This window comes from Drosophila yakuba, chromosome 3R, assembly GCF_016746365.2.
Source record: "Drosophila yakuba strain Tai18E2 chromosome 3R, Prin_Dyak_Tai18E2_2.1, whole genome shotgun sequence".
Classification (NCBI taxonomy): Eukaryota; Metazoa; Arthropoda; class Insecta; order Diptera; family Drosophilidae; genus Drosophila; species Drosophila yakuba.
In genome coordinates, this window is record NC_052530.2 from 3,820,538 (window position 1) to 3,832,813 (window position 12,276).

The 12,276-nt window shown below is 45.4% G+C and overlaps 1 protein-coding gene across 9 annotated transcripts in view; it reads left to right on the forward strand.

Moving 5' to 3' along the window:
• The window catches only part of LOC6535420 (inositol 1,4,5-trisphosphate receptor), a 22,563-nt gene extending 10,289 nt beyond the window's left edge, over window positions 1-12,274 (forward strand). For 7 of the 9 annotated variants that reach the window (XM_002096033.4, XM_039376313.2, XM_039376309.2 and 4 more), the window contains 19 exons: window positions 118-449; window positions 525-595; window positions 656-771; window positions 840-1,638; window positions 1,700-2,919; window positions 3,039-3,208; window positions 3,264-3,419; window positions 3,475-3,628; window positions 3,689-3,830; window positions 3,901-3,927; window positions 4,175-4,821; window positions 5,400-5,891; window positions 6,704-9,469; window positions 9,528-9,720; window positions 9,789-9,911; window positions 9,971-10,143; window positions 10,204-10,368; window positions 10,429-10,854; window positions 10,906-12,274. In XM_002096033.4, coding sequence (XP_002096069.3) covers window positions 349-449; window positions 525-595; window positions 656-771; window positions 840-1,638; window positions 1,700-2,919; window positions 3,039-3,208; window positions 3,264-3,419; window positions 3,475-3,628; window positions 3,689-3,830; window positions 3,901-3,927; window positions 4,175-4,821; window positions 5,400-5,891; window positions 6,704-9,469; window positions 9,528-9,720; window positions 9,789-9,911; window positions 9,971-10,143; window positions 10,204-10,368; window positions 10,429-10,854; window positions 10,906-11,472 — 8,508 coding nt within the window. In that variant the 5' untranslated portion in view covers window positions 118-348 and the 3' untranslated portion in view covers window positions 11,473-12,274. Of the gene's footprint in view, window positions 1-117; window positions 450-524; window positions 596-655; window positions 772-839; window positions 1,639-1,699; window positions 2,920-3,038; window positions 3,209-3,263; window positions 3,420-3,474; window positions 3,629-3,677; window positions 3,831-3,900; window positions 3,928-4,174; window positions 4,822-5,399; window positions 5,892-6,703; window positions 9,470-9,527; window positions 9,721-9,788; window positions 9,912-9,970; window positions 10,144-10,203; window positions 10,369-10,428; window positions 10,855-10,905 lie in introns of those variants that run through there. The other 2 variants (XM_039376314.2, XM_039376315.2) reach the window with 2 other exon arrangements.
• The last annotated feature ends 2 nt before the right edge of the window (window positions 12,275-12,276 follow it).

The following is a 12,276-nucleotide window of genomic DNA, read 5'->3' on the forward strand; positions in this document are numbered from 1 at the left end:
ATTTTATAAACCATAACTATTTTTACATTACATATATTTTATCTTTAGAGCGCTCTTTATTTTCTCCCTAAATGAAAACGAACTCACGTTGATTTTTTCCTTTGCCAAACCCCGCAGGACCTAACGAGGTCGACAAATCATTGCAATTAACTCGCGTAACCGACTACGCCCCCAAACAATAAAAACGGCTCCGAGCTCATAAACAGGTACACCAGTAGAAACAGCAACAGGCGCAGGCACGTGGAGAGCATCGGGTTGAGGCCCTTTGTTGCGCCACCTGACGAGAGCTACTGTACACACTTGGATCCAATTCCCTTCTCGAGCCCCAACCCACAGAGGGCTTCCGCCATGGGCGACAATATAATTGGCTCGGCGAGTTTCCTGCACTTGGGGGACATTGTGTCCCTGTATGCGGAGGGCAGCGTTTGCGGTTTCTTGAGCACACTCGGGTAAGAACCATTGAAGGATCTCTTGGGGACACCTGTTGTCGAGTCCTGCACTAAACATCTGATTTCTTTTACCAGCCTAGTCGATGATCGCACAGTGGTGTGTCCCGAGGCCGGAGACCTCAGCTGTCCACCTAAAAAGTTCAGGGGTAAGTTGCAATATTTAATACTCGTAGTTGATATTCACTATCTTTGTGATACATTTTTAGACTGCCTCATTAAAATATGTCCCATGAACCGCTATTCTGCCCAAAAACAATTTTGGAAAGCAGCTAAACAATCGGCCAGCTCCAATACGGATCCCAATCTCCTCAAGCGGTTGCATGTAAGCTCGAGAATATATATAAGATAGTTAACATTTAATTTGTATATAATATATATGGTATTTCACAGCACGCGGCGGAGATCGAGAAGAAACAAAACGAGACGGAGAACAAGAAGCTACTGGGGACCTCAATTCAATATGGCCGGGCTGTGGTGCAGCTACTGCATCTGAAATCAAACAAATATTTGACAGTAAACAAGCGTCTGCCGTCGCTGCTGGAGAAGAATGCTATGCGCGTTTATCTGGACGCCAATGGGAACGAGGGCTCGTGGTTCTACATAAAGCCCTTCTATAAGCTTCGCTCCATCGGCGACTACGTGGTGGTGGGTGACAAGGTAATTTTAAGTCCGGTGAACGCCGATCAGCAGAACCTCCATGTGGCAGCCAATTACGAACTGCCCGACAATCCCGGATGTAAGGAGGTCAACGTCTTGAACTCATCGACCTCCTGGAAGATCTCACTATTCATGGAGCACAAGGAGAATCAGGAGCACATCCTCAAGGGCGGCGACGTTGTGCGTCTATTCCACGCCGAGCAAGAGAAGTTCCTCACCATGGACGAATACAAAAAGCAGTACCACGTATTTCTGCGCACCACGGGACGCACCAGCGCCACGGCTGCCACCAGCAGCAAGGCGCTCTGGGAGATCGAGGTGGTCCAACACGACTCCTGCCGTGGCGGCGCCGGCGACTGGAATTCTCTCTACCGTTTCAAGCACCTAGCTACAGGACACTATCTGGCGGCCGAAGCGGAAATCGATGCTTCGGCGATTTCCGCCGCTTCGACATCAGGTCACGAGCTGCATTTGGGGGATTGTAGCAAAGACTCTGGCCTTAGCTGCTCCACCATGAACTCCACCATTAATGGTATGTGGTATTGAACTTTATTAACATGTTACTTTTACTATTAATTATAAATCCAATTTAGACAAGCCCAAGGGAAAGCAATACCGCCTCGTGTCCGTTCCGTATTCTGCGGATATTGCCTCGGTGTTTGTTCTGGACGCCACTACAATGGCTCGCCCCGACAGCCTGGTCCCACAGTCCAGTTATGTGCGCCTACAGCACATTTGCTCCAACACGTGGGTCCATGCCACTTCGGTACCCATCGATGCCGACGACGACAAACCGGTGATGTCGATGGTCTGCTGCTCACCCATCAAGGAGGACAAGGAGGCCTTTGCGCTGATTCCTGTCTCCCCGGTGGAAGTTCGCGACCTGGACTTTGCTAATGACGCCTGTAAAGTGCTGGCCACGGTTACCAGCAAGCTGGATAATGGCAGCATCTCCATTAACGAGCGACGGGCACTGATCTCGCTGCTGCAGGACATAGTGTATTTTATAGCCGGAATGGAGAATGAGCAGAACAAGACAAAGGCTCTAGAATTCACCATAAAGAATCCTATCAGGGATCGGCAGAAACTGCTGCGCGAACAGTACATCCTTAAGCAGCTGTTCAAGATCTTACAGGGTCCTTTTCAGGAGCACACAGCCGGAGACGGTCCATTTCTACGGTTGGATGAGCTCAGTGATCCGAAGAACAGTCCTTACAAGAACATCTTTCGTCTGTGCTACCGTATCCTGAGGTTGTCGCAACAGGATTACCGGAAGAATCAGGAGTATATAGCCAAGCACTTTGGCCTAATGCAAAAGCAGATTGGATACGATATTCTGGCAGAGGACACCATCACGGCCTTGTTGCACAACAATCGAAAGCTACTGGAGAAACACATAACAGCCGCAGAAATTGAAACATTCGTCGGTCTGGTGCGTAAGAACATGCACAACTGGGACTCGCGGTTTCTCGACTACCTCTCAGACTTGTGCGTGTCCAATCGCAAAGCTATCGCGGTCACCCAGGAGTTGATTTGCAAGAGCGTGTTGAGCGACAAGAACAAGGACATACTGATCGAGACACAAGTAAAGGCACTGCGGAGCGGATCCGGACCAGCGCGCTGCTACAAAGGCACCTCCGAAGACGTGTGCCTGGCCACGCTCACCGAGGACGCTGGCGACGATGATGATCGCTCTGATGTGCAGTCCACGTCCACCACGACCACCTGGGACAGTGTCAGCCTAAACGAGGACTGTGGCAGCCCATCTACGGGGGATAAATACGAAATCCACCTCAAGTGGACGGGACAACCGGTGGGTACTTTTACATGTTTCTTATCAGTTGATTTAAGTGTGTGATTTGTAAGATGAAAACCGAAGAAGATATTCTAATATATAGTATAGAAATAATTATAAAAATCGTTGACTTGCAGACATCCCGGTCTATGGCTGATTTGGCCAGTTGCGATGGCGGCGAGCTGGAGGCGGCTATTCTGAACTACTATCGCCACCAGTTGAATCTGTTCTCGAACATGTGCCTCAACCGTCAGTACTTGGCTCTAAATGAGCTTTCACCTCGCCTCGATATTGATTTAATCCTGAAGTAAGTCTGGGAACAGGTGAAGCGACTGAAATTACTAACCATATCCTTTTTGCAGATGCATGTCGGATGAAACCATGCCATACGAGCTTAGAGCTTCTTTCTGCCGATTGATGTTGCACCTTCACGTGGATCGCGATCCCCAGGAACCAGTGACACCTGTGAAGTATGCCCGCCTTTGGAGCGAGATACCCTCAAAGATGTCCATAATGGAGTAAGTCAAAATGAAAGTTCGCTTGATTAGAGGTGCTATCTACTTCCTCATCCAGCTACGATGGCAAAAACCAGCAGCCAAATCAAAACAAGCAAGCCTGTCGGGCTAAGTTCAACACAACCATTGCCTTCGTGGAGAACTATTTATGCAATGTGGCCACCAAGGTGTGGCTCTTTACAGATCAAGAACAAAACAAACTCACCTTCGAGGTAAGTCTGCCCTTAGGCGAGAAGTATTAATTAGAACTGTTCATTAAAGTGAACTTTCAGGTTGTTAAACTGGCAAGGGATCTGATCTATTTCGGGTTCTACAGCTTTAGCGATCTTCTACGACTCACAAAGACGCTTCTGTCAATTCTGGACTGCGTATCCGATAATTCATCAGGTGCTTTCGCCAGCACGGATACTGATTGTAAGTCCTGTATATTCTTAAACAGATGATATCTTTAGAGTTTTAAGCTCCATCGTTTTCTCTTAACAAGCTATCGAAGAAAAGACTAACACGGAGGGTAAGAAGTTTTTATAGTATGAAATTTTTTAAAAAATGGTAAATTCTTTATATTTAAAGAATTTTACGAAACATTGAAAATATTCTTGCTTAGGATAAGCGCAGTTTTAAAGTGTCAGCCATCTGTATTTATGACTTGCTTATGAAGATTAACTTTATAGATAATGTAATTAAAACATACTCTTATTTGTATTATTTCCACTTTGATTACTTATACTTACACACTTGTTAAATTCCATAACTTGCAGCCGAAGGTGGAGTTCTACGCTCGATTGGGGATATAAACACAGTTATGACATCTTTGGCCCTGGGATCAGTTGGCCAGGCCATAGCTGCGCCCACTATCTCCCTGCAGCAGCGGAAGTCCGTCTCCCAGTTAATGAAGGAGTATCCATTGGTGATGGACACCAAACTAAAGATAATCGAAATACTGCAGTTTATTTTGGACGTTCGTCTGGACTACCGGATCAGCTGCCTGCTCTCCATATTCAAGCGGGAGTTTGACGAGTCCGAGGTGGCCGCTTCGGCTGGTAACAATGAGGCGAGTCAGCAGCAAACCCAACAACAGGCCCCGCTGACGCCTGGCAGTGCCAATGAAACTGACCCCCTTGATAATTCCGAGTCCGTGGCAGCCGGCGCTGCGGCAGCCGCCGCTACTGCAGCCCGCCAGAAGAACATCGATCTGGAGTCCATCGGCGTGCAGGCGGAAGGAATCTTCGACTGCGAGCGGAGCGACGCAGCTAATCTGGATTTGGATGGCCAGGGCGGACGTACTTTTCTGCGTGTCCTACTCCACCTGATTATGCACGACTACGCGCCCTTGGTCTCGGGTGCCCTGCACCTTCTCTTCCGGCACTTCAGTCAGCGCCAGGAGGTCCTCCAGGCTTTTCGACAGGTACGTTGAATGTGATAGGAAGCAGAGTTGTTATATTCATATAATTATATCATGAAATATTTGCGGTTCTGGTTAGATTATTATCTGACTTATCTTTAAGTTATAATAATCAAAAAGTAATTCTAGGTATATACTTAATTACTTATATAACTGACATTTATTCAAATATTCATTGAAGCTCGCTTTATTTAATTATTTAGATTAGTTATACCCTTTACACGTAGGTCTCACAAAAAAATTTCTTCCTCAAAATATTTATTACTAAAATAAGTAGAATAATTTGCTACTAACTCACTGATTGATCTAATGCTCATCTTCTCTCTTGTGTTTGCATGCGCTAACTCTCTATCTCTTTTTTAAATCGAGACTCGACCTTACTAATTCGATACCATATAATCGTATAATTACGCAATTGAACTCATGATCTAGTTTAAAAAAACACAACTAATAAAGTGGACTTACACCGCATACCGTACCGACCGATCTTTTGATTTTGTATGTACCCATGATTTTGAAAAGCTTCGATTAACCAGGCAGTTCCAGATTAACCAAGATATATCCTCTGCCTCCGCTTTCAGGTGCAACTACTGGTTTCGGACAGTGACGTGGAGTCCTATAAGCAAATCAAGTCCGATCTGGACATCCTTCGCCAGAGCGTGGAAAAGTCGGAGCTGTGGGTGTACAAGGCAAAGGCCACGGATGAATTAGGGGCCACCGACGCCGGGGGAGATGCTGTCAGCCTGGAGTACAATGCCGCCCTGTCCCAGGAGCAGAGAAACGAGTACCGCAAGGTCAAGGATATTCTCATCCGCATGAACAAATTTTGCGTAACTGCCTCCGGTCCAGGCTCTGTAGTCAAGCCACGCAAGCATGAGCAACGACTGCTCCGCAATGTTGGTGTCCACACCGTCGTTCTCGATCTTCTCCAGAATCCGTACGACGAGAAGGACGACGAGTTGATGAAGGAGCTCATGTGTCTGGCCCATGAGTTCCTGCAGAACTTCTGTCTGGGCAATCAGCAGAACCAGGTCTTGCTGCACAACCACCTCGATCTGTTCCTGAATCCGGGCGTAAGTTTCCTAATAATTCCCAAATATAACAAACTCGCAAAGATTTATGTATACTTGATTTGATAAAAAATATGTTACACGCAGAAGGAAGTGTTTCCGAACATATAAAGTATATATATTCTTGATCAGGATCACTAGCCGTGTCGATCTGGCCATGTCCGTTTGTCTATCCGTCTGTATGAATGTCGAAATCTCAGGAACTATAAAATTAAACCCGTTCTGGCAAGATCTTCAGGGAATAAATTCCTGCACTAGAAACTGCCATTCTGGATATTAACGCTACAAAATGTTTAAATTAACTGAGGAGACTGTAGAGTCTAATGAAGCATTTTGATAAGTGGTCCAGTTTCTTTTATCTCGGATTCTAATACAATCATAAAAATCGGATTGTGGAACGCTCGGCGACTAGCGAGAAACTCTGATGAGATACGAGTCTTCCTAAATGTGCGTAATATATGTAGATATCATGCTTGTAACCAACGGTTACGTCATAAGTAGGTTCACTATCCGAACGCTTTATGAGCTCTCGTCGCATTTACTTTTAACATAATTGAATCCAGGCTAGTATACCCTTTTAGTCTACGAATAACGGGTATGTTAAAAACCGTTCACTGGTTCTTTTAATATTAATATATATAATATAAATATTAATATATAATTATTGGCACTTGTAAATTGATCCTTTGTGGATCTTTTAGAATATTATAAGCATTTAATAATTGAAAATACAAGTGCCAATGTACCTATGCCCTCATCTAAATTCCTCGTGCTTTCTTTTATTGATGTCCAAAAAATACTTATTGGTCTTACAGATACTGGAGGCGAAGACTGTGTGCGCTATCTTCAAGGACAACTTGGCACTGTGCAACGAGGTGACAGACAAAGTGGTACAGCACTTCGTACACTGCATTGAGATTCATGGCCGTCACGTAGCCTACTTGCAATTCCTGCAGACCATAGTGCGGGCGGAGAACCAGTTCATCCGACGCTGCCAGGACATGGTGATGCAGGAGCTCATTAACTCCGGCGAGGATGTGCTGGTCTTCTACAATGACAAGGGTTCTTTCAACCACTTTGTTCAAATGATGCAGCAGCAAATGCTGCGCATGGAAAAGCTCAGCGACGACAGCGCCTTGAAATACCACGTCGAGCTGGTGAAGCTCCTGGCTTGTTGCACCATGGGCAAGAACGTCTACACGGAGATTAAGTGCAACAACCTGCTCTCTCTGGACGACATAGTGACAATCATCTGCCACCCCCTGTGCATGCCGGAGGTTAAAGAAGCCTACGTGGACTTTCTCAACCACTGCTACATCGATACGGAGGTCGAAATGAAGGAGATCTACTCCTCCGGGCATATGTGGAGCCTATTTGAGAAGAGTTTCTTGGTGGACATCAACCAGCTCATTACGAACCCCGCCGCCGCCAGCAACAAGACGCTCCAGGCGTACGTCCTAAATGGGGTAACCAATCTTTTGGGCAGCTTCTTCGCCAGTCCGTTCTCGGATCAGAGTGCTATAGTGCTGTCCCGTCAGTTAATCTTTGTACAGCTACTACAGGCTGCACACAGAATCACCCAGTGCCGTTGGCTGTCGCTAGGAGATCGTTTCAACGTGGAAAACTGCATTCGCACGCTCACAGAGTCGGCCAAAATGCGTAGCATTGCCCTCCCCCCCGAGCTGGAGCAGCAGGTGGCAACAATGTCCAGCAAGACGGCTATGCTGACCCGACAGACTACAAAATGGCTGCTCGCATCCAAACAGCCCAAGTACGAGGCTCAGCAAGCAGCTAGTCTGATGCGCTGGGATCGCTCAATCATCGAGGGCTTACAGGACATAGTGTCCCTCTTAGAGGATCAACTGAAGCCGGTGGTGGAGGCGGAACTATCGCTTCTAGTGGATATTCTGTACCGCTCAGAGCTGCTCTTTCCCGCCGGAACAGAGGCTCGGAAGCGCTGCGAAAGCGGTGGTTTCATCCGAAAGCTGATAAAGCACACCGAAAAGCTGCTAGAGGAGAAGGAGGAGCGCATGTGTGTAAAGGTTCTTCGTACGCTGCGTGAAATGATGGCCATTGATGTGAACTACGGCGAGAAGGGCGATGCACTGCGACATACACTTTTGCTGCGCTACTTCCATAGCAAAAACACGTCAAGGGTACCGGACGATGAGGTTCCTCTGTTGGCCGCTCCTTTGATGGATCCTACAAAGCAAAACCACCTAGTGACCCACGGACCTGGGGCTAAGTACCTGCAGCGAGCGGGCAAAACGCTTCACGAGATGCAGAATCACTTGGACAAAGAAGGTGCCTCAGATCTTGTGGTCGAGCTGGTTATCAAGTCCGTACATTCCCCAAATATTTTTGTTGAAGCTGTGGAGTTGGGCATTGCACTTCTTGAAGGCGGCAACCCCATTATACAGAAGGGTATGTTTCAGAAGTTCCTCAGCGACGACCTGAACCAGGCCTTCTTTAAAGTCTTCTTTGAGAAGATGAAGGATGCACAGCAGGAGATCAAGTCTACCGTCACTGTAAACACCACCGACATTGCGGCTAAAGCCCACGAGCACAAACAGGATACCAATCTGGAACTAGACAAGATCGCTCGCAAGCATGGCCTCAAGAGCAACGGAGTGGTAATCACAGAAGAACTAAAGCGGGAACTGCACAATGCCGGACTGGCAACTGCCCGTGCCTACGGGAATGCCCGAAACATCCACTCCGGCGAGGAAAGCTCCGCTATCAGTGTTAACAGTCCGCTTGAGGATATACTGGCCGAAAAGCTGGAAAAGCACAAGGACAGTCGCGATCAGCGCAACCAATTGTCCAACAAGGTGCTGGTCATGCAACCTATATTACGGTTCCTTCAGCTGCTCTGCGAAAACCACAATCCGGACATGCAGAACCTGCTGAGGAACCAGAACAACAAGACGAACAACAACCTGGTATCGGAGACGCTTATGTTCCTGGACTGCATTTGTGGATCTACTACAGGCGGTTTGGGATTACTAGGCCTGTACATAAACGAGCACAATGTGGCCTTGATCAATCAGACGTTGGAGGCCCTCACAGAATACTGCCAAGGACCGTGTCACGAGAACCAGAATTGCATAGCCACCCACGAATCAAATGGGTTAGACATCATCACGGCGCTTATTCTGAACAATATCAATCCGCTTGGCGAGAACCGCATGGATCTGGTCTTGGAGCTGAAGAACAATGCCTCCAAGCTGCTCCTGGCCATTATGGAGAGTAGGGGGGACAGCGAAAACGCGGAACGCATTCTGTACAACATGAATCCCAAGCAACTGGTAGAGGTGGCCTGTAAGGCATACCACCAGGAAGAGCTGATTGACGAGCAGGATGATGGGGATGAGCCGGACGCAGGGTCGGACGATGATGATGCCACTGTGAGTCCGCGGGAGGTGGGCCACAACATATACATACTGTGCCACCAGCTGGCTCAGCACAATAAGGAGTTGGCCAGCCTGCTGAAAGCCTCCGAGGATCCACAGTCCGCCAGCTTCGACGCCAAAACAAGTCAGGCCTTGATGTACTACGCCACGCACACTGCCCAGATAGAGGTGAGATACGGCATGTAATAATCCCTATATCCTACGTATAAGTCCAATATGTATTCAGATTGTTAGAAACGATCGCACTCTGGAGCAGATAGTCTTTCCCATTCCCGAGATCTGTGAATACCTGACCACGGACACCAAAACTAAAATCCTAAACACCGCAGAACGCGACGACCAAGGATCTAAAGTGGCGGACTTCTTCGATAAAGCAGAGGAAATGTTTAACGAGATGAAATGGCAAAAGAAGCTAAGAAGTATGAAACCTTTATATTGACGGAACTAATAAGTAAAATAATTCTTTATTTTTTTTTTAAATGCATAGGTCAACCTTTACTATTTTGGATAAGCAGTTACATGTCTCTTTGGAGCAATATCCTCTTTAACTGTGTGGTTGTTATCAATATGATTGTTGCCTTCTTCTATCCCTTTGATAATAGTGTGCCAGGTGAGACTATTGGAAAGACATCAAAACCATTTTATAACAATCTTTGTCATATGTTTCAGAGCTCAGTTCACATATCTCCTTGTTGTTCTGGATTATAACGATATTCTCACTTGTCATTGTGTTAACGCTACCCCGCGAGTCTGGAATTAGAACCTTTATAGGCTCCGTCATTCTTCGATTTATATTTTTACTGGGGCCGGAGTCTACCCTCTGCTTACTGGGAGTCGTAACGGTATTTAAAATTTACTATATATGCCTAGGAATCTCGTTTATTTTTATACTTTCAAAATAGGTGACCCTCAAAAGCGTTCACATAGTGAGCATTATGGGCAACAAAGGCACTCTTGAAAAGCAGCTAATTAAAATTATAACTGACTTTCAGTTACTTTACCATTGCATTTATATAGCATTTTGCTTTTGCGGTCTGATATTTCATCCCTTTTTCTACTCTTTGCTGGTAAGGTGGATCTATTTTATACAGAAGGAACATTTTTTTATTTTTTTGTTTTGTTCACAGCTCTTTGATGTGGTCTATCGGGAGGAGACCCTGGTCAATGTTATTCGATCCGTAACCCGCAATGGTCGCTCTATCGTGTTGACAGCTGTCCTGGCTCTGATTCTGGTCTACCTGTTCTCGATCATTGGGTACATGTTCTTCAAGGATGACTTTCTGGTCAGCGTGGACTTTGAGGAGCAAGACAATGGGACTCCTCCGTCAGTTCCTTTGACTCTATCTATGCCGGTATTAGGAGAGACCTGTTCTGCTTCAGATAATGTGGAAAACTGCCAGGCAGCCAAGGATGTGACACCACCGATTGTAGGGGGCGGTGAATTGAAAGAGCGTTCGTGCGACTCGCTGGTCATGTGCATAGTAACCACTCTTAACCAGGGCTTGCGAAATGGCGGCGGCATTGGTGACATACTCAGGGCACCTTCAAGCAAGGTAAATTTCATCCGTAGATCTCAAAAAGTTTTACTAATTGTATATTTTTAGGAGGGCTTGTTTGTGGCACGTGTAATTTACGACTTGCTTTTTTTCTTCATTGTGATTATTATTGTCTTAAACCTGATATTTGGTGTCATCATCGATACATTCGCCGACCTGAGATCGGAAAAGCAGCAAAAAGAGGCCATCCTGAAGACAACCTGTTTTATCTGCTCACTCAATAGATCCGCCTTCGATAATAAAACCGTAAGCTTTGAAGAGCATATCAAGAGCGAGCACAACATGTGGCACTATCTGTACTTCATCGTCCTTGTAAAAGTGAAGGACCCCACTGAGTTCACTGGTCCCGAAAGCTATGTATATGCGATGGTCAAGGCCGGAATCTTGGAGTGGTTCCCTCGCCTTCGCGCCATGTCTCTAGCGGCTGTGGATGCCGATGGAGAACAAATCGAGTTGCGCAGCATGCAGGCACAGCTTTTGGACACCCAGCTTCTCATTAAGAACCTGTCCACCCAATTACACGAACTAAAGGACCATATGACGGAGCAGCGAAAGCAGAAGCAGCGGTTGGGGTTGCTCAACACAACGGCTAACAGCCTCCTGCCGTTTCAGTGAGTCTGTAAGAAATAGAACTGCATACCAGTTTCGGTACATCATTTTGATAAACATTCTTTGTGCACGCGCATAAATGTGAACCCAAAAGTATTGGCTTCCCTCATTACATGTATCCCATTCGAAACTCATTCTCAATATATGCAATGAGAAATGAACAAGATTGTAGGTATTCAAAAATGAAATCTCCAAGAATAGTTGAATACCACAAATAAATACCAAAAATCATTTTGTTTTAAATTGGAATTCCAAAACCCACACTTATATTTTCTCAAATATCCTGATCGATAGAATTCTACATTTTGAAAGGAGTACATTATTATGTAGGAAACTCACTCAGAGAATCTAGGGCTGTTAACATGTTAATAACGCATTTTTCAAAACCTTAAAATCTTAACCTTAACTCTCCTCGATGACTTCATAATACCTGAAACTAGAACCTCGACCTATGTCATTAACTTAAAAAGGTTCGCAGAGCGACCTCAATTTTAAAGCATGTTCTATCTTGTATTAAATTAAGTATATTATTTAATTGTCAATACTGTATGAATAAAATTTCATAATATAAGCATACTTGAAAAATCTAAATATTGTGATTACCTTATAATATTCCGTTTTTAATTTCTGAATGATTTACTTATTCGATACGAGTTGTGTTGGTTAAATTAGTTTTAAGCTAACCGTTAGAGTATACATCTTAAGCGCAACTATACTATTGTCAAGTGAATATTAATATCTTTACATGTAAAATGGTATATATGTATGTTTAAAATAAATACTATCAAAATAACTTTTTGTACTTACATT